The sequence below is a fragment of the Erythrolamprus reginae genome, chromosome 7, assembly GCF_031021105.1.
Source record: "Erythrolamprus reginae isolate rEryReg1 chromosome 7, rEryReg1.hap1, whole genome shotgun sequence".
Taxonomy (NCBI): Eukaryota; Metazoa; Chordata; class Lepidosauria; order Squamata; family Dipsadidae; genus Erythrolamprus; species Erythrolamprus reginae.
Genome location: NC_091956.1, coordinates 26,296,892 through 26,315,491, shown reverse-complemented (window position 1 = coordinate 26,315,491; position 18,600 = coordinate 26,296,892). Strand labels below are relative to the sequence as shown.

Here is an 18,600-nt window from a genome sequence, read left to right as displayed (position 1 = left end):
AGAGGTGGGGTTTCCCAGCGAAGGGAGCATCAGTGAAATCGCAGCATCACCAAAACACCGAAGTCCTCGAAACCCCGCCTCCGGACCTCTGTGTTTTTGTGATGCTGCGATTTCACTGAGGCTCCCCTCGCTGGGAAACCCCACCTCCGGACTTCCGTTGCCAGCAAAGCACCGGTTTTTGTTCTGCTGGGATTCCCCTGCTGGGATTCCCCTGCAGCATCACAAAAACACGGAAGTCCAGAGGTGAGGTTTCCCATGGAGGGGAGCCTCAGGGGAATCCCAGCAGCACAAAAACAGGTGCTTCGCTGGCAACAGAAGTCCGGAGGTGGAGCATCCCAGCGGCGGTGGTGGGTTTGTAAGGTGAAAATAGTTTGTAAGAAGAGGCAAAAAAATCTTAAACCCCAGGTTTGTATCTCGAAAAGTTTGTATGACGACGTATCACTGTACTTTGTTAATGTCTGTTGATAATCAAACTAAAAATATCTGAATTGTTGGTATTCAATGGGATGTGGAGGTTAGGAAGTTTTTTGAAAGATGCTTTGAAAGTGAGCAGTTTGCTTCTATTACACAGTCCTAAAACGGTTGATCTGCATTTCTATATGTATCTAATGCATTTTAATTTCTATTTTATTTCAGGCTCTGCTAGATACTCAGAAACTTTTGAGAGCTCAAATTACAAATTTTACTTTCAATCTTGGATTTTCAGGGAAATTTTACCACACAGGTAAGAAAAAACAACATTGTAAAATTATTCTCCGTTTGTGCACTGCATATACGTAATTGGAGTTTGTTTTTGGGTGGATTTGCTTTATTCTATTAAACAAGATGAAAAAGAACTTTTGGAAGCATGAAAAAAAAAAGAATTCCTTCAGCAGAATAAAACTAAAACAAAAATAACGAACTCTTCCTTATGTACAATGTTGTACTTAGTTTTGGGACTTTTGTATTATCCATAGGAATATCATAATTATAACATTCTGGCAGTATATCCATAATACCACAGTATCTCATGAACCATGTTTAAGCAGTTTGTGTGGATAAAAAATAGTGTACTTTGTATGCTAGAAAATAGTAGAGTATTGGAAAGGTCTCTTTTAAACAATTGTTCTGTAATATACTTGACAACTGAGATTTCTAATTCAGGATTTAATAACCTGATACCCTGCAGATGTGTAGACTTACCAATACATATCAGCCATGCTGAAAAATATTTTCAGGAATTAACCTAACATATCTGCAGGGTATGAAGCTGGGACAAGCTTTCTTATATTGAAAAATGGGCCCAATATATACACTTAGGAGTTCTCGTAGAAATTCTACTTGCTGATTCGTTTCGTAAAACTTAGTTCAATAAAAACACAGGCTGTACAAAGAATTGGTGAAACAGTACAATGGTGACTTATTTTATTCTGGAATGCAAATAAAATATATGAATAACATCATTGTCTACCACCATTATAAATAATAAAAATGTCGCTGTTGTTGTTCAGTTTTGTCCAATACTTCGCCCATAGCCCATAGCGTGTCAGGCTCACCTGTCCTCTCCTTTGTCCAGTTTGCCTAAATTCATGTTCACTTCAATGATGACAATATACACCATCTCACCCTCTGCCATCCCTTCTTCCTTTTCCCTTCCATCTTCCCCAACATCAGGGGCTTCTCCAAGGAGTTCTCCCTTCTCATTAGGTGGCCAAATTATTTGAGCTTCGGTATTATTTGAGTCTGCGGAGAGGGGCGGCATACAAATCTAAATAAACATAAACATAAACATCTGAAAAGTAGTACAGTGGTAACTCTGCTTAAGAACTTAATTTGTTCCGTGACCGGGTTCTTAAGTAGAAAAGTTTGTAAGTAGAAGCAATTTTTCCCATAGGAATCAATGTAAAAGCAAATGATGCATGCAAACCCATTAGGAAAGAAATAAAAGTTCGGAATTTGGCTGGGAGGAGGAGGAGGAAGAAGATCAGGATAGTCGCTGCCGAAGAAAGAAGGTGGGGTGAGGGAAATCAAAAAAATCCAAAACTTTAAGCCTTAAAAAAAAAAAGAGGTGGCAAGGAGGAGCACGCGCCTCCCTCTGTTCGCTCTGGGCTGCCAAACCCTCCTTAAGCACCACTGAAAGGCTCCTCTGGCAGTCCAGAAAAGCCCAATATGGCCAGGATTAAAGGGGGAATGGCAGGAAACTTCTTGGGAAATTTTTCCAGGCTCGGGTTATTAAGTAAAAAATGGTTCTTGAGAAGAGGCAAAAAAAATCTTGAACACCCAGTTCTTATCTAGAAAAATTCTTAAGTAGAGGCTTTCTTAGGTAGAGGTACCACTGTATTACTAATACATAATTCTTTCAATCCAGTCTTGCTGGAAATTAAAAGCAGAATTTCAGCCTTTGTTATTCCACCAAGTTTGTCTTACTCACCTACTGCGGTCTATATTAGTTCCACATCCACCTATTAAGATTATACCATGACAAAAAAAAATCATGTGATTGTGCCAGTGGTGAAATCTACTTACATTCCCTACTCGTTTAGAAGCCCGCTTTGCATGTGCACCACTCTTGCGCACAGTTTTTTACTCTCTATATGTGCAGAGGGTTAAAAACAAGAAAATGGTGACATCTGGGTGGGCGGAACCTTGTGCTGCCACTGCTATCGGTTCTCCGAGCTTCAGGTTCTCCAAAACTGCCCTAAACTATGCCTTGAGTAACATGATCAAATGTGTTCTGCCTTAGATACTTGATTGCTTATGAATTGTTACTATGAATTTGAAATTGGTGTCATCTTCCTGTTGTAATTGGTTGCAATTGAAATGATCACCATGGTTCTAATAATTGGGACAAAGTTATTTCAAGCATGGGAATATTATTTAATAAATTATTTATTCCTACAGGCACTATAGAAGAAGATGAAGGAGATGACCTGTTACTGGGGTCTGTTGATGAATTCTGGTGGTTTCCTCACATGTGGAGTCACATGCAACCCCATCTGTTCCATAATGAATCTTCACTAGTGGAGCAGATGATTCTCAACAAAAAATTTGCCTTAGTGAGTAAAATTTATGCATCATAGGCTTATAGTAGAAATGCTATGTAACTGATGCAGAGTACAGAGTGCTTAAATTAAGCATCTCCTCTTAAAAGTTGAGACCGTCTTGAAATAAAACTTGAATTAGTTTATTAGGATTTTCAACTCCAGCTTAGCTATTCTGCCCCTGGATGAAATAACAAAATTACAGAGCAGAGACATTTATATTATAGAGCAGGGGTCCCCAAACCTTTTACACAGGGGGCCAGTTCATTGCCCCTCGAACTGTTGTAGGGCCGGACTATAAAAAAAAACTATGAACAAATCCTGATGCACACTGCACATACCTTATTTTAAAGTAAAAAACAAAATGGGAACATACTATTTAGAGGGGAGGGAAGAAATCTGAAATTCATATATGTTTATGTTTTGTTTTTAATTTTCTTTTGTTAACATCTGATTGGCTATACAAGGTTTTCTTGGTTTATAGAAAAATGTATAAAGAAAGAAGGAAGCACTTTGGCATGAATCTGCATACAGACGGGAAGTTGAACAACTATCCTTGTGGTGTGACCAGAACAATCTAGAACTGAACACACTCAAAACCGTAGAAATGGTGGTAGACTTTAAGAGAAACCCTTCCACCCTTCCACCTCTCACAATACTAGACAACACAGTATCAACAGTAGAGACCTTCAAATTTCTAGGTTCTATCATATCTCAAGACCTAAAATGGTCACCTAACATCAAAAACATCATCAAAAAAGCACAACAAAGAATGTTCTTTCTGCGCCAGCTCAGGAAGCTCAAACTGCCCAAGGAGCTGCTGATTCAGTTCTATAGAGGAATCATTGAGTCTGTCATCTGCACCTCTATAACTGTCTGGTTTGGTGCTGCAACCCAACAGGACCGACACAGACTTCAGAGGATAATCAGAATTGCAGAAAAAACAATTGCTGCCAATCTGCCTTCCATTGAGGACCTGTATACTGCACGAGTCAAAAAGAGGGTGGGTAAAATATTTACTGACCCCTCACATCCTGGACACAAATTGTTTCAACTCCTACCCTCAAAACGTCACTACAGAGCACTGCACACCAAGACAACTAGACACAAGAACAGTTTTTTCCCGAACGCCATTACTCTACTAAACAAATAATTCCCTCAACACTGTCAGATTTTCTACTAAATCTGCACTTCTATTCTACTAGTTTTTCTCATCATTCCTATCACCCATTTCCTCCCATGTTGACTGTATGACTATAACTTGTTGCGTATATCCTAAGATTTTTATTAATATTGCTTCTTAATTGCTTATTTGACCCCTATGACAATCATTAAGTGTTGTACCACATGATTCTTGACAAATGTATATTTTATGTTATGTACGTTGAGAGCATATGCACCAAGACAAATTCCTTGTGTGTCCAATCACACTTGGCCAATAAAATTCTATTCTATTCTATTCTATTCTAATGATTAATAAGTTAGAAATATAATTGGTATTGTACTTTTTGAAGGAACATTAAGGAGAGAATTTAATTAAAAGAAAAGTATGTACTTGTGCTCCTGTCACTCACCTGCGGGCCTGATAAATGGCCTCAGCGGGCCGCATGTGGCCCACCGGCCGTAGTTTGGGAACCGCTGTTATAGAGTATCTGTACCTAATACTTATGTGTTCATAACTACAGTCAATTAAAACAATCGTCCATATAAATGCATGCTTCCTTTTGAAGTAAGAAAAATTATGCATCATACTGAGATGATAGCCAAATAAATTAAATGCATAAAATAAGAGAAAAGAAAAAGGACATTTAACTCAACCCTAGAATACCCCAGCACCATTCGTAAAACCACTTCATATCTTTCTTGTTTCCACCACATTCTTATACCATTTCTTAAATTGCCTTTAAACTTCCCACTTCTCCCTTTTTGAGGAACTTCTTACTACTACAATTGCTCACCAGTTACACTATTCTTTAGTCTTCTCTTTCTTCTTGATCCATTCAGTCTTCTTTCACACACAGTATTTGTACTGTGATTCAGTATTCATTCTCATTCTGCAAATCCAAATTCCTACAATATGCTTATTTTGTGTTGATCACTTAGTTGATATTTAATCTATATTCAGTTCTTCATCCAATCAACCAATGAAATAGCTTGCCTTCGGTATGTTGTGGGAACTTCATCACTTGAGACTAATGCAAAGATTGGACTGCCATTTGTCAAAAATGGTGTAGGATCTCCTGCTTGAGCGGGGGTGGGTTGGACTAGATGAGCTATAAGGTCCCTTCAAATTCTGTTAATCTATTAATCTAGCCTCACTTGTAAGTGATAACAAAGTAAACAGCGATACTCTCCAACACTCAATCATTTAAACTTACAGTACTTTCCTCACATTATCCACATTGATTTCTCCATCCATTATCGTTATGTTTAGTAATCATTTTCCCAAGATAGATGGATTCACATAGCAATATAGGTTAAAGTTGGTATAATTTTTCATCATGTTTAAACAACTTGTAATTATGATCACATTTTCCTTGTCAAACGCAACTTCCTGAGTTCTTAATACATTAATTTTCAAGTCCATATGCCTTATTGCATCAGACAATCTGTCTAACATTCGCAATAAATCATTCATTTCCTCAGCCAAGAACGAGGCATTTGCCTGTGTACGAAAATATGTACATATGCATATTGGAAATCACATCTCCGCGATCACAAAAATTATTCCTTATGTATGTTCCATACACATAGTTGGATGAAACAGTTGGTTAAATTTTGTCACACACAACCTGGACTGAGGATTCTGATGTTAAAGAATCAGCTACACAGTAGGGATGACACTCTGAAGAATCAACAAATAATCACTTTGATTGAGGCTGACCCTGTTGCCAGTCATGTGGAGCAACGAATTGGAATCAGATGACAAAGATCTCATTTTTAAGGAGCAGCCCAGTATATGTCACACCTTAAAGAAAAATAAGTAGCATTCATTATTCTTCATAATTATTTCCCATCCAGGGATTATTTTATATTAAGCTAACTCCCTATGATGCATCTCTCTTTGGGACAATCAGTCTAACCAGCGAGGGGCTACCCACCACTGGCACTATCAGTCCGGTCCTGGCGGTGGGTGGGTGCGGCACAGGTGTGTGCCCGGTGCAAGATTCGGCTTCTGTGCATGTGGGCAAAAGCGAAATCTTGCACGAGGATGCTCGCACGTGTGAGATTTTGGCGATTTTCAGTGACTTATTTGCTTCTGCGCATGCATGCGCAAAATAAAAAATTCTGAAAAAAGCCAAAATCTCGTGCATACAAGTGTCCTTGTGTGAGATTTTGCTTGCTGTGCACGCGTAGTAGCCAAATATCGTGGTGTGTGTGTGTGTGTGTGTGCGTGCATGTGTCATGCAAGTGAGAATCCGTGCACATCAGCATTTCCAATCATTCTGGGAGCAGCCCATTACTGACTCTAACCTAGAACTTATGTAGTTGTGCCTCAGAACTCTTGGACTCTGAAATTCTGCTACTCTGACCTCCGATCAGATGAATTTCCTATGAAATCCTTGGATTTTGGATCATGACCTGACAAGCTGTATTGCTCAGGGTTTGGGAGTTAGACTCATTTTCAGGCAAACTTGTTTGTGTGCACTTTGTTTAAATACGCATGTGACAACGCACATACTCGCACTGGCTGCCATTGCCTATAATCTGTTTTTTAATGAAGTAATTGTTGATTGTAACTGTGGGTGTGCTTGATATGAAATAGGAAAAAATGTACATTTAAATGAAATCCGTTCTCAGCAAATGAACCAGCAAATATGTGGAAAATTTTGAAGAATATCTTTAGATATAGGATTAATCCGTCCCTTGTGGAAGAGAATTGTCGACTGACAATGACCTGAATGTGCTCTACTGTGGGTTTGAGACAAAATCACTGTCAACTATCTCTATCTTCCCCATCTCGGATATACTCAGATGAGCCGGGGTGGCGCAGCAGGTAGAGTGCTGTACTGCAGGCCACTGAAGCTGACTGTAGATCTGTAGGTCAGTGGTTCAAATCTCATCACCGGCTCAAGGTTGACTCAGCCTTCCATCCTTCCGAGGTCGGTAAAATGAGGACCCAGATTGTGGGGGCAATATGTTGGCTCTGTTAAAAAGTGCTACTGCTAACATGTTGTAAGCCGCACTGAGTCCAAGGAGAAGGGCAGCATAAAAATAAAATAAATAAAATAAAATGAATAAATAAATACCAACAATAGCTAAATCTCCTACACCTATATCCATTCCTCTGGGCCCTCTACCTCTGATTCTTGTAGAAAAAGACATGCAAGGTTTATTTCATAGACAAAATATTGAAAAAACACCAGGCCCAGATAAAATAATTCCTTCTTGCTTGAAAGCCTATACTGTACCAGTAATGGCAAAACTTTTTTCCTTCGGATGCCAGAAGAGCGTGCACACACATTATCGTTCATGCGTGAATCCCCACACCTATAATTCAATGCCTGGGGAGGGCGAAAACAGCTTCCCCCATTCCACAGATGCCCTCTGGAGACCAGAAGCGGCCTGTTTCCCAACTTCTGGTGGGCCCTGTAAGTTCATGTTTCGCCCTCCCCAGGCTCCAAAGGCTTCCCTTGAGCCAGGGGTGGGTAAAAACGCCCTCACATGCACGTTGGAGCTGAGCTAGGGCAACAGCTCGCATGCCAGCAGATATGGCTCTGCGTGCCACCTGTGGCACACATGCCATAGGTTTGCCATCACTGGCCTATACTGATCAACTGGCCCCCATCTTTACCGCACCTTTTATAAATCACTGGAAATGTGTTATGTTTCTTCTTGCTTCAAATATTCTACTATCATCCCCTTTCTCAAGAAACCCTCCATCAGGGAGCTGAATAACTACAGACCGGTTGCTAGACATGTCAGTTGCTCTGACATATAATTGTGAAAATCTTTAAAAGGTGAGTGCTGGCCTGCCAGAAAACCAGCACAGATCCACTGCTAAACCCCTTGCAGTTTGCCTACCACAGAAATACTGTATATTGGCAGATGATTGCTGTCAATATGACGCTACATTGCACGACATCTTGCAATATTTTGAATGCCCCAGGACTTATATACAGGACCCTCAGCTTGGCATTCAGTACCATCATTCCAGACATTCTTCCCTCTAAACTGATTCAGCCAGCTATGCCTGTCCATAATTGTAGGTGGATTATAAACTTTCTGACAAATAGGAAACAACAGGTGGTAAGAGAAAATCACATTGAATACCCAAACAATTAGCATGGTCACTCTTCAGGGGTGTCTCCATTATCATTTCTCTCTATATCAATGACTGCATCTTTAAAGATCCCTGTGTTAAAGTACTGAAGTTTGCAAATGATACAACAGTCATTACTTTCATGATCATAGCTCTTGTTCACAGATCATAGATATTGTTCACAGATTCAAGACTGTGTATTACAATGCTTATTCCTAAAACTTTGCTTCCTGTAAGAATTCCTAGGCATACATTTCAAATTATCTGACTAGAATATTCAACTTCTTTTTCAGCTTCCATTCCTTCATATCATTTCAGTTTCTTCCAGATACAATTTTAGGTACACTGAGAACATATGCAACAAGACAAATTCCTTGTGTGTCCAATCACACTTGGCCAATAATATTCTATTCTATTCTATTCTATTCTATTCTATTTGACTTAGAATACTCTGATTTTTCCCCATGTAACTAGAAACATAGAAGTCTGACTGCAGAAAAAGACCTCATGGTCCATCTAGTCTGCCCTTATCCTATTTTCTGTATTTTATCTTAGGATGGATATATGTTTATCCCAGGCATGTTTAAATTCAGTTACTGTGGATTTATCTACCACGTCTGCTGGAAGTTTGTTCCAAGGATCGACTGCTCTTTCAGTAAAATAATATTTTCTCATGTTGCTTTTGATCTTTCCCCCAACTAATTTCAGATTGTATCCCCTTGTTCTTGTGTTCACTTTCCTATTAAAAACACTTTCCTCCTGGACCTTATTTAACCCTTTAACATATTTAAATGTTTCGATCATGTCCCCCCTTTTCCTTCTGTCCTCCAGACTATGCAGATTGAGTTCATTAAGTCTTTCCTGATACGTTTTATGCTTAAGACCTTCCACCATTCTTGTAGCCCGTCTTTGGACCCGTTCAATTTTGTCAATATACAACTGCTTAGTAAATCATCAAGTGAATCTAATATATTGTAGTCTTATTCTTTGCTCAGTGTTGAATATATTAATCCTCATATTTACTACCAATATTAATTTCCAAATAGTTTAGGCTATTGCCCTTTATCATAGTCTATGAATCCACAAATATGAAATAAACTGTCCTATTCACACTATCATAGTTGGTGTCCTTCTGAAGAGCAAAAGTATGCATGTTCTCTGTCCTACATAAAGACACAGGACTTTCAAAATTGTATTTATTTTTATCTTGTATTCTTTCAGTTAGTATTTCCCATACAGGATGGCCTAGGGAAACAATAATGGTATTGCTTGACTCATCACACATATGCAAGCTTCACATACATATTAAATCAATAGTTTGTTGGTTTTCATTTCCAAATTCACATTATATCTGTGTTATTTTCTGGTGGTCTGTCATTCAAATAGCAGATGTGTCTGGTCCTGGTTAATTTCTCCAGATTTATGCCAGGCAGTTAGGTGCTACCACCTACACAAAGGCCTATTCAAAACACTGAAAATGCTTGTTTTTATATTCTGGAAGTATAAACGAGAGTCATTTTCACTGTGTAAAGAGTACAGATGGCTCCATGCATTGATATTGAATGTAGTCACTTTGCAGTAACTGACAACAATCAAACAAAAGTTATGATGGTTAGAAAATATGCTTCATTGATTGATTATATTTTTAATTATACATGAACATTGAAATATCCATTTTGTAAACATATGTATTCTATTTTTTTAAAAAAATCTGAAAAGTTGCAGCCAAGTACTATGTAGATGCTATGTTTACCCCAAATTTAAATAATTTAAATTTAAATAATTATACAAAGAAGTTAGTTGGAGATCCAGTGGAGAGGAGTGTCATTAACATGTACAATGAGAATTACGTAGAAATATGTAACTCTGTCCATTATAACTGTGATGTAAAAATACATAACTGTGCCCATTATAGATGACCTTCCAAACAAGATTTTCTTCCATCAGAGCAAAAACCCTTCAATTTTCTCTGAAAATATTTTGCCCCCTATAGCCAATCTAAAGCTAGTGTTCCCATACAATGCATTATATACACACAAACCACTGGAACCAGGGAGAGGAATTTTAAAACATAATTTTAAAAACAAGCCTGGTGTTACACTACATTACTCTTTCTATATTTCAGCCAAAAATGGGAGTTACAGTACAGTATATAGAAACACGGCTTTATTGATTATAGCAAACAAGCAATGTTCCTTGAGAAATCATGTATTTTTGTTCATCAAAAGAAGCATTAAGAAGAAATTCCCCATGTTAACCAGTATATTGTCTGGGCCCTTGTTACAAATTTAAATTTAAGCAGGCAAAAAGAATATTTAAAATGTCACAGGAATCTACATATTAAGCTTTAAAGCATACGCTGTGCAGTGGGAGCGGATTTGCCATTATCAGAGTAACTGGGTGTTGAACCAAGATTTAAAAATAAACTACCGGTACTTATTTAAATTAACAAGATGGTCCTGGGAGGGGTTCATTTGCATATTAGCAGATAGCTGTTTTGATAGAAACCATCTATAAATATTATACAGTTTCACATTATCACATCAAAAGAGAAATCTGGCTCGCATGCTTGTTGAACTGGAGCTAAATTAAGCTCCTGAAGCTAGAGAAAAGAAAACAGAAAGCCTATAAAATATTGTAACTTATCATAGATCCATTAATTGTTTGTTTGTTTGATTGATTGTTTGTTTGTTTCTGTATGTATGTATGTATGTATGTATGTATGTATGTATGTATGTATGTATTCAATTTTTATGTCGTCCTTCTCCTTAGACTCAGGGAGACTTACAACATGTTAGCAATAGCACTTTTTTAACAGAGCCAGCGTATTGCCCCCACAATCCGGGTCTCCATTTTACCCACCTTGGAAGGATGGAGGCTGAGTCAACAGGTGGCATGCAGCGCCCTCTGGGCATGTGAGCCATCGCCCCAGTTCAGTTCTGCTGTGCATGTGCACACATTGGCCAGCTGGTCATTGGGTCTCTGCTGCGCATGTATGGGGATGGGGGACATGCAGGGGGTGCATGTGTGGGGGGTAGGGTGGGGGCAGGCTGCATGCATTTTGGAGGTTTGGGCCCGCATACATGTGCTTTCAGCACTCGGTCGGGAAAAGGATAACCATCACTGCCCTATATAAAACAGGAAGTGTACATATTTTGGAAAGACACTAGAAAAACTGAAAAAAATCAGGTTGATCTTTGTTGCAGGTTTTGGAATCTTTTATGTTAGAAGTGTTTTATATATTGAAGTGTTAGTTAGAAGTATTTTATATATTGGTTTTTTATTGAAGTGTTGTAAGCCACCCTGAGTCCACGGAGAGGGGCGGCATATAAATCCAATCAATCAATCAATCAATCAATCAATCAATCAATGTTTCCTACTCTGAATATACTATATTTAAAAACCAAAATAAGATCAGTATCTGCTAATATTATCCATGTAAAACATTATTCATTCATTCATTCATTCATTCATTCATTCATTCATTCATTTATTTATTTATTGGATTTGTATGCCGCCCCTCTCCATAGACTCGGGGCGACTAACAACAGTGATTAAAAAAACAGCATATAACAATCCAATACTAAAACAACTAAAAAAACCCTTATTATAAAACCAAACATACATACAAACATACCATGCATAAATTGTAAAGGCCTAGGGGGAAAGAATATCTCAGTTTTTGGTTAAAAATTCACAAGAAAAATGATTTTAAACAATTTTACATACCCTAATATTTATGTAAAGCTAAATATGCTTTTGCATGTAGGTCTTGAAATTGACCTGGATAATTACATTGTTTGGATAAGTTCATACGTGTGTAGGAGGAGGTGCTCATATGTGCGCACTGATTCCTATGCTACATAGGATTTTATTTTGCTGTTTCAGGAACATGGCATCCCAACCGATATGGGATATGCTGTAGCCCCACACCATTCCGGCGTCTATCCTGTTCATGTTCAACTTTATGATGCCTGGAAAAAAATTTGGAATATCAAAATCACCAGTACAGAAGAATATCCACATTTAAAACCTGCACGGTACAGAAAAGGTTTCATTCACAAAAGGATCATGGTAAGCTATGTTTTTTTTAATCCTGACTTTTCTGATTACAGTGATTTACAAAAAAGTATAAGAAATATACTTACATTCAGGGGCGGGTTTCAGTTGAATTTTGCTGCTGGTGTGCATCCACACACGTGTCTCACTGCACAATTTCATTTCATCATATGCTCAAGCACACATTACATGCCAAATCACAGCTGAAGAGCTTCTCAGCTGTGTTTCGGTCAAAGAAAAAGGTCAGCATTAAGATGAGGGCAGGTGGGAGGATTTCTTCTGACATGGAGTCGCCAGGAAAAAAAATTGCCTAAAAAAACTACAACATATAGAATGCAGAGAGAATGGAGACAAATTAACTGAAAGAATAACAGAGAGGCTGTTATGGAATATACAGTACTATGATCTCTAGCTCCCTCTTATGGCAATCTGCAACACCATCAGCCAACCAGACATAGCTAAGTTAAAGCTATATACATTAACACACATTGTTGGTTTATATATTGCCAACCCAATTGTTAGACGGAGTCCTAACTATCTTCATTTGTTTTCCCAAGTGGAACATGTTTTACCATCCTGAACAGTATCTACAAGTGTAGTCTGCTCTCTATTTAATCCTAAACTAATTTTAAAACTACCAGTCCAGAAGCCTGGGGATCAATATTTTCTTCTATGAACAAAATTGCTGATTTAGTCTTACTCGTTGATGTTGTTTCTTTATTCTCTGTATCCAATTAGTTATCCAATTTTTTTTGCTATTAACATTTATATGCCACATAAATATAAATGTGCTACAGACAAATAAAGTTGAAAGGTCCATATGCCAGTTGTCCTTGTCAAAGATCTTTTAAAATAATAATAATAATAATAATAATAATAATAATAATAGTAGTAGACTACTACTACTATTATTATTATTATTATTATTATTATTATTATTATTATTTTAAAAGATCTTTGACAAGGACAACTGGCATATGGACCTTTCAACTTTATTTGTCTGTAGCACATTTATATTTATGTGGCATATAAATGTTAATAGCAAAAAAAATTTGCTATTAGTAGTAGTAGTAGTAGTTGTTGTTATTATTATTATTATTTATTTGATTTGTATGCCGCCCCTTTCCAAAGACTCGAGTCGAGTCTTAATATTTTCTTTGGTAGGATCAGTACGGGGTTGTACCTGGTATGGGCCACAATATAATGTGGTAGTAGAAATGGAGATGTGCACATATCTCCGCATCCCTCATGCGTGCACCCTTGCAAGATTCAGCTTCTGCACATGCACGGAAGCAAAGAAATCACCCAAAATCGGTGAAATCTCACATGTGTGAGCATCCTTGCATAAAATTTCACTTCTGGCGCATGCGCAGAAGCCAAATCTTGCACCGACACCCACCGGACACAGGCCCGCAAGTCTCCGGGAGTGCATCGGGAGTGCCGGAGATGAGGAACCCTACATTGGGTGGGATCCATGCTGATTTTCCATCACCATGGCTTATTTCTCTACACTTTTATTGTTCATCTAAAACTTCCAAACAATTCTAAAGAATTATTTTTTTTAAAGAAACAAATCACTGAGTACACTGAATATCTATCATACCTCTTCAGGTAGATCTATAAAAATGTTATATTTCTACTATACATATTGGCAGGCTGTTATGGAATAATCTAGTGGCCTCCTAGGTTGTGAACCGTTCTTTAATAAAACTGACAGACAATTTTATGCTTGTTGGAAGAATCCTATATTTTAAGTGTTGTTTTATTGGCAAGTAGATAGACATCTTTTTGAAATGATCATTTATTTGAAAGGCTATTTCTTCTAACTCCAAAATCAGAAAAAGGAATGGAAAAAAGAGGAAGCCACAGGGATTTTCAAGTTGTCAATCAATAGTTAATAATTGAAGAGTGCAGGCAAACATATCATCTAAATATATGACTCTGGAATTTATTTTATTTTTATGTAAATGACTAACAATTATTTTTAAAGCGATAACTGTATATATATTAATCTATATGCATATCTACTGTATGTAATATTTTTGAATAGTGCTTCTCCCTCCTCTTTTAATTACAGTGATCCCTCGATTTTCGCGGTCTCGATTTTCGCGAAATGCTATACCACGGTTTTTCAAAAAATAATAATTAAAAAATACTCCACGGTTTTTTTTCTATACCACGGTTTTTCCCACCCGATGACATCATACGTCATCACCAAGAGTCACTTCTCTCTCTCTTTCTCTTTCTTTCCTGTCATTCTCTGCTTCAATCATTTTCTCATTTCTCTTTTTTCTCTCTTTTTCTATCATTTCTCTCTCTCTCTCTACCTTCCACTCCCCCCCTCTTGCTCTCTCTCTCTCTTTCTCCCTCTCCCCCTCTGTGAGAACGCCTGCCCCCACCTCTCCTGCAGCCCCCTCGCTGATAGCTGGGACGAAAGTGCTCTCCCTCCCTTTCTCTTCCTTTTTCTCTATCCTTTCTACCTCTTACTCTTTCTTTCTCTCCCTCCTTCATTCAATTTTCTCTCCCTCCCTTTCTCTCTCCTTCCTTTCTCTCCCTCCCTCCCTGTGCCTGCCCTGCGCCACCCAACAGGGATGGACAGCCCCCGATTGTCGGTTCGTCGGCCTCCCCCCACAGAGGGAGATTGGGCTGCGAGGGCAGTGGATCTGCGTCCCCAGCCACCGGAGGGAGATCGGGCTGACAGGGGCGGTGAATCCACCTCCCCAGCCGGGCGGAGGGAGATTGGGCTGGCGAGGGCGTTGGATCCGCGTCCCCAGCCACCGGAGGGAGATCGGGCTGGCAGGGGCGGTGAATCCACCTCCCCAGCCGGGCGGAGGGAGATCAGGCTGGCGAGGGCGTTGGATCCGCGTCCCCAGCCATCGGAGGGAGATCGAGCTGGTGGGGGCGGCGAATCCACCTCCCCAGCCGGGCAGAGGGAAATCGTGCGGGCGGGCGGGGGGCAGCCAAAAATGGTGTTTTTACTTCCGCGCCGCTACATCGCGGAAAATCGATTTTCACGGGAGGTCTTGGAACGTAACCCCCGCGAAAATCGAGGGATCACTGTATATGTATTTTGTGGTCATTCTTTCTGACAAACGTGTTGTTTACTTTGTGTAGTTTTGTGTTTTTAAATAATAACATTAAAATAGTAGTCAAATCCATAAAATATAGTTAAGATTCACAGAGGAGAATTGTAAGGTTGAGTCCCTATTACTTGCCCTAGCTCCTGTTCACTCAGCACTTTGAAAGCATGAAATGCAAGTAGATTAATAGGTACCACTTCAGTGGGAAGATAATATCCTTCTGTGCATCTTTGGTGTTTAGCCAAGCTGACCACATAACTATGGAAAATATCTTCGGACAACTCTGGCTCCCTTAACCAGGAAACGGAGATAGGCACTAGATTTGTACATAAATGAAATAGGAAAACCTTCACCTTTTAAATCTAAAATAAGCGCTGTTTATCCTAAGCTAGACAATGCACTCTTTTTCTTTCTTTTTATTATTGTATATGATCTTCTGCAGGTTCTTCCTCGACAAACCTGTGGCCTTTTTACTCATACAATTTTCTACAAAGAGTATCCTGGTGGTCCCAAAGAACTAAACAAAAGTATACAGGGCGGGGAATTATTTTTCACAGTAGTTCTCAATCCAGTAAGTAGTTTGAATTATTTGAACAAGACAAATTGATGAGCATACCTTTAAAAATATTGACCAATAGCATTGTTTTACTCTTTTTTTCTTTACTTATATTGACAATGTATTCACTAATACTTGTAAATGTTTTACAAAAATGTAATAATTTTGAATAATCTCCATAATTTCTTAATAATTATCCTCACTGATCTTATTACACTAAACCAATGATGTTAGCATTTTGGAACAATAAGCACAATTGAAATGACATTAAATGGTTTCAGGAAAACCAGCCATCACTCTTTGTTATTTTTAATCAAGAGTTGAAGAGAGAAAATATAACATTGATCCTTCCAATTGCTCTACAGAAAAACCCTGTTTTTGTAAATTCACTAGAAATGTTATAACATCATTATAAACATTCTAATGAAGTGAAACTGGAAAACTACTAAATATTTCTTTTTATTCAAACATCAGGCTGCAAATTAATGTAATAGTGGAAATATTTTAATGCTATTTCTGCTAAGTAAGCAACCTGGAATAATTTCATGCATTCAAATCTATATTAGTATATCTCACTGACTGTGTCTTCAATGCTCGTATATTATTATAAGATGGTATAAAATATTCTTTTTTTATGTCCACAATTTTTCGTAGACGTTTTCATAGATTTTCACGGGTACAGGTATGAAGGTCTTGGCATATTCAGGTTTCTTCCTGTGTAGGTTTCAGAGATTCCTGGCTCTGAAACTTACACAGGAATAAACCCGAATATGCCAAGACCTTCATATCTATCTATCTATCTATCTATCTATCTATCTATCTATCTATCTATCTATCTATCTATCTATCATCTATCTTTCTATCTTTCTATCTATCTATCTATCTATCTATCTATCTATCTATCTATCTATCTATGGGTATGGCTAGCTAATGAGAGCATAATAAGCTTGAAATAGATCTATACTAGTCTCCCTTCCTTTTCACATATCAGCAAAAAATATGTTGTATGTATGTATGTATGCACGCATATATGCATGCACTCACACACAAAAAATAATAATTAAATGTCTGCTTCAGAAGGTTATGAAATATCATGGTTGCGAAGCATTCAGGTATTAAGGATATGAGCTGCGATGGTGTAGTGGTTAGAATGCAGTACTGCAGCCTACTTCTGCTTACTGCTGGCTGTCTACGATTTGACAGATCGAATCTCACCAGGCTCAAGGTTGATTCAGCCTTTCATCCTTCCGAGGTAGGTAAAATGAGGACCCAAATTGTTGGGAGGCAATATGCTGGCTGTAAAGCACTGTGAAGCAGTATATACGTCTAAGCGATATTGCTATATGGCAAATTGTACAATTCTGCTCCAGGATTATTGAATATGCTCTATTTCTTTAAAAAAAAGTTAATGAAAATAAAAATCCAGTTCAGGTTAGCAGGCAGAAAGCAGTGTGATTTCCTTTCCCAAGCCTGATCACCATTGGGATTCCCACAAGTTAGAATTGACTAATATGTACAGTAGATTTGTAGGAACAAATGTAACATTTAGAAATATTAGTAGCTTTTGTAGGTAGTACTTTCTAATCTGAATGTTATACCCATTATGAGCTGAAATGAATAGAATTGTTTTTTTAATATTCATTCTACACAGAACAACTATTGTTGTTATTCACCTTTTATGTTGTATTAAAAGTATTTCAAGGGGGAAAATGAAACTTAATTTTAGACACACAGAATTGTAGTTGATAGTGAATTTAAATGCTTGTGCCATTAGGACAAAAGTGATGCTCAAGGACAAAAGGGTGTATTAATATAACCAAAAGTATTCATATAATCAAAAGAGGTGTTAAGTTTCTTGGTTTTTTTCAGTATACCCAAATACAGTGGTACCTCTACTTACAAACGCCTCTACTTATGAACTTTTCAAGATATGAACTGGGTGTTTAAGATTTTTTTTTACCTCTTCTCACGAACCATTTTCTACTTGCAAACTCGAGCCAGTGCTGCTGGGATGCTCCACCTCTGGAGTTCCGTTACTGGCCGAAGCGCCTGTCATTCTGCTGCAGGGATATCCCTTTGCTTCCCCCCACTGGGAATCCCTGCATTTCATGCTTGCCGTCCGTCTGAAGTGCCTGTCATTCTGCAGGGATCCCCCTTTGCTTCCCCCCGCTGGGAATGCAACAGAATCCTTGCAGCAAAATGACAGGCGCTTTGGCCAACAACGGAAGTCCAGAGGCGGAGCATCCCAGCAGCACCAGCAAGCGGGGAAACAAAGGGAGATCCCTGCAGCAGAATAAAGAAAGAAAGTAAAGAAATCTGTTTGGAAGAGATCATTTTGGGGTAGGAGAAAAAGGAAGGCAAGCACACATTGAGCTCATAAAGTAAAGAAATCTGTTTGGAAGGGATCATTTTGGGGTGGGAGAAAAAGGAAGACAAGGACATATTGAGCTCATAAAGTAAAGAAATCTTTGTAAGAGATCATTTAGGGGTGGCAGAAAAAGGAAGGAAATCTCTCTTGCCTGCTGCTACATTCTGTGCCCAATCTCTCTTCAAATGATCTCTTTATTCAGCTCAATGTGTCCTTGCATTCCTTTTCCCCCCACCCCAAAACGATCTCTTCCA

At 38.4% G+C, this 18,600-nt stretch overlaps 1 protein-coding gene across 1 annotated transcript in view; it reads left to right on the top strand.

Moving 5' to 3' along the window:
* LOC139170271 (bifunctional heparan sulfate N-deacetylase/N-sulfotransferase 3) overlaps positions 1 to 18,600 on the top strand; it is a 103,628-nt gene that overhangs the window by 44,683 nt on the left and 40,345 nt on the right. The window contains exons 3-6 of the mRNA XM_070757247.1: positions 637 to 724; positions 2,881 to 3,035; positions 12,172 to 12,357; positions 15,865 to 15,993. Coding sequence (XP_070613348.1) covers positions 637 to 724; positions 2,881 to 3,035; positions 12,172 to 12,357; positions 15,865 to 15,993 — 558 coding nt within the window. The remainder of the gene's footprint in view (positions 1 to 636; positions 725 to 2,880; positions 3,036 to 12,171; positions 12,358 to 15,864; positions 15,994 to 18,600) is intronic.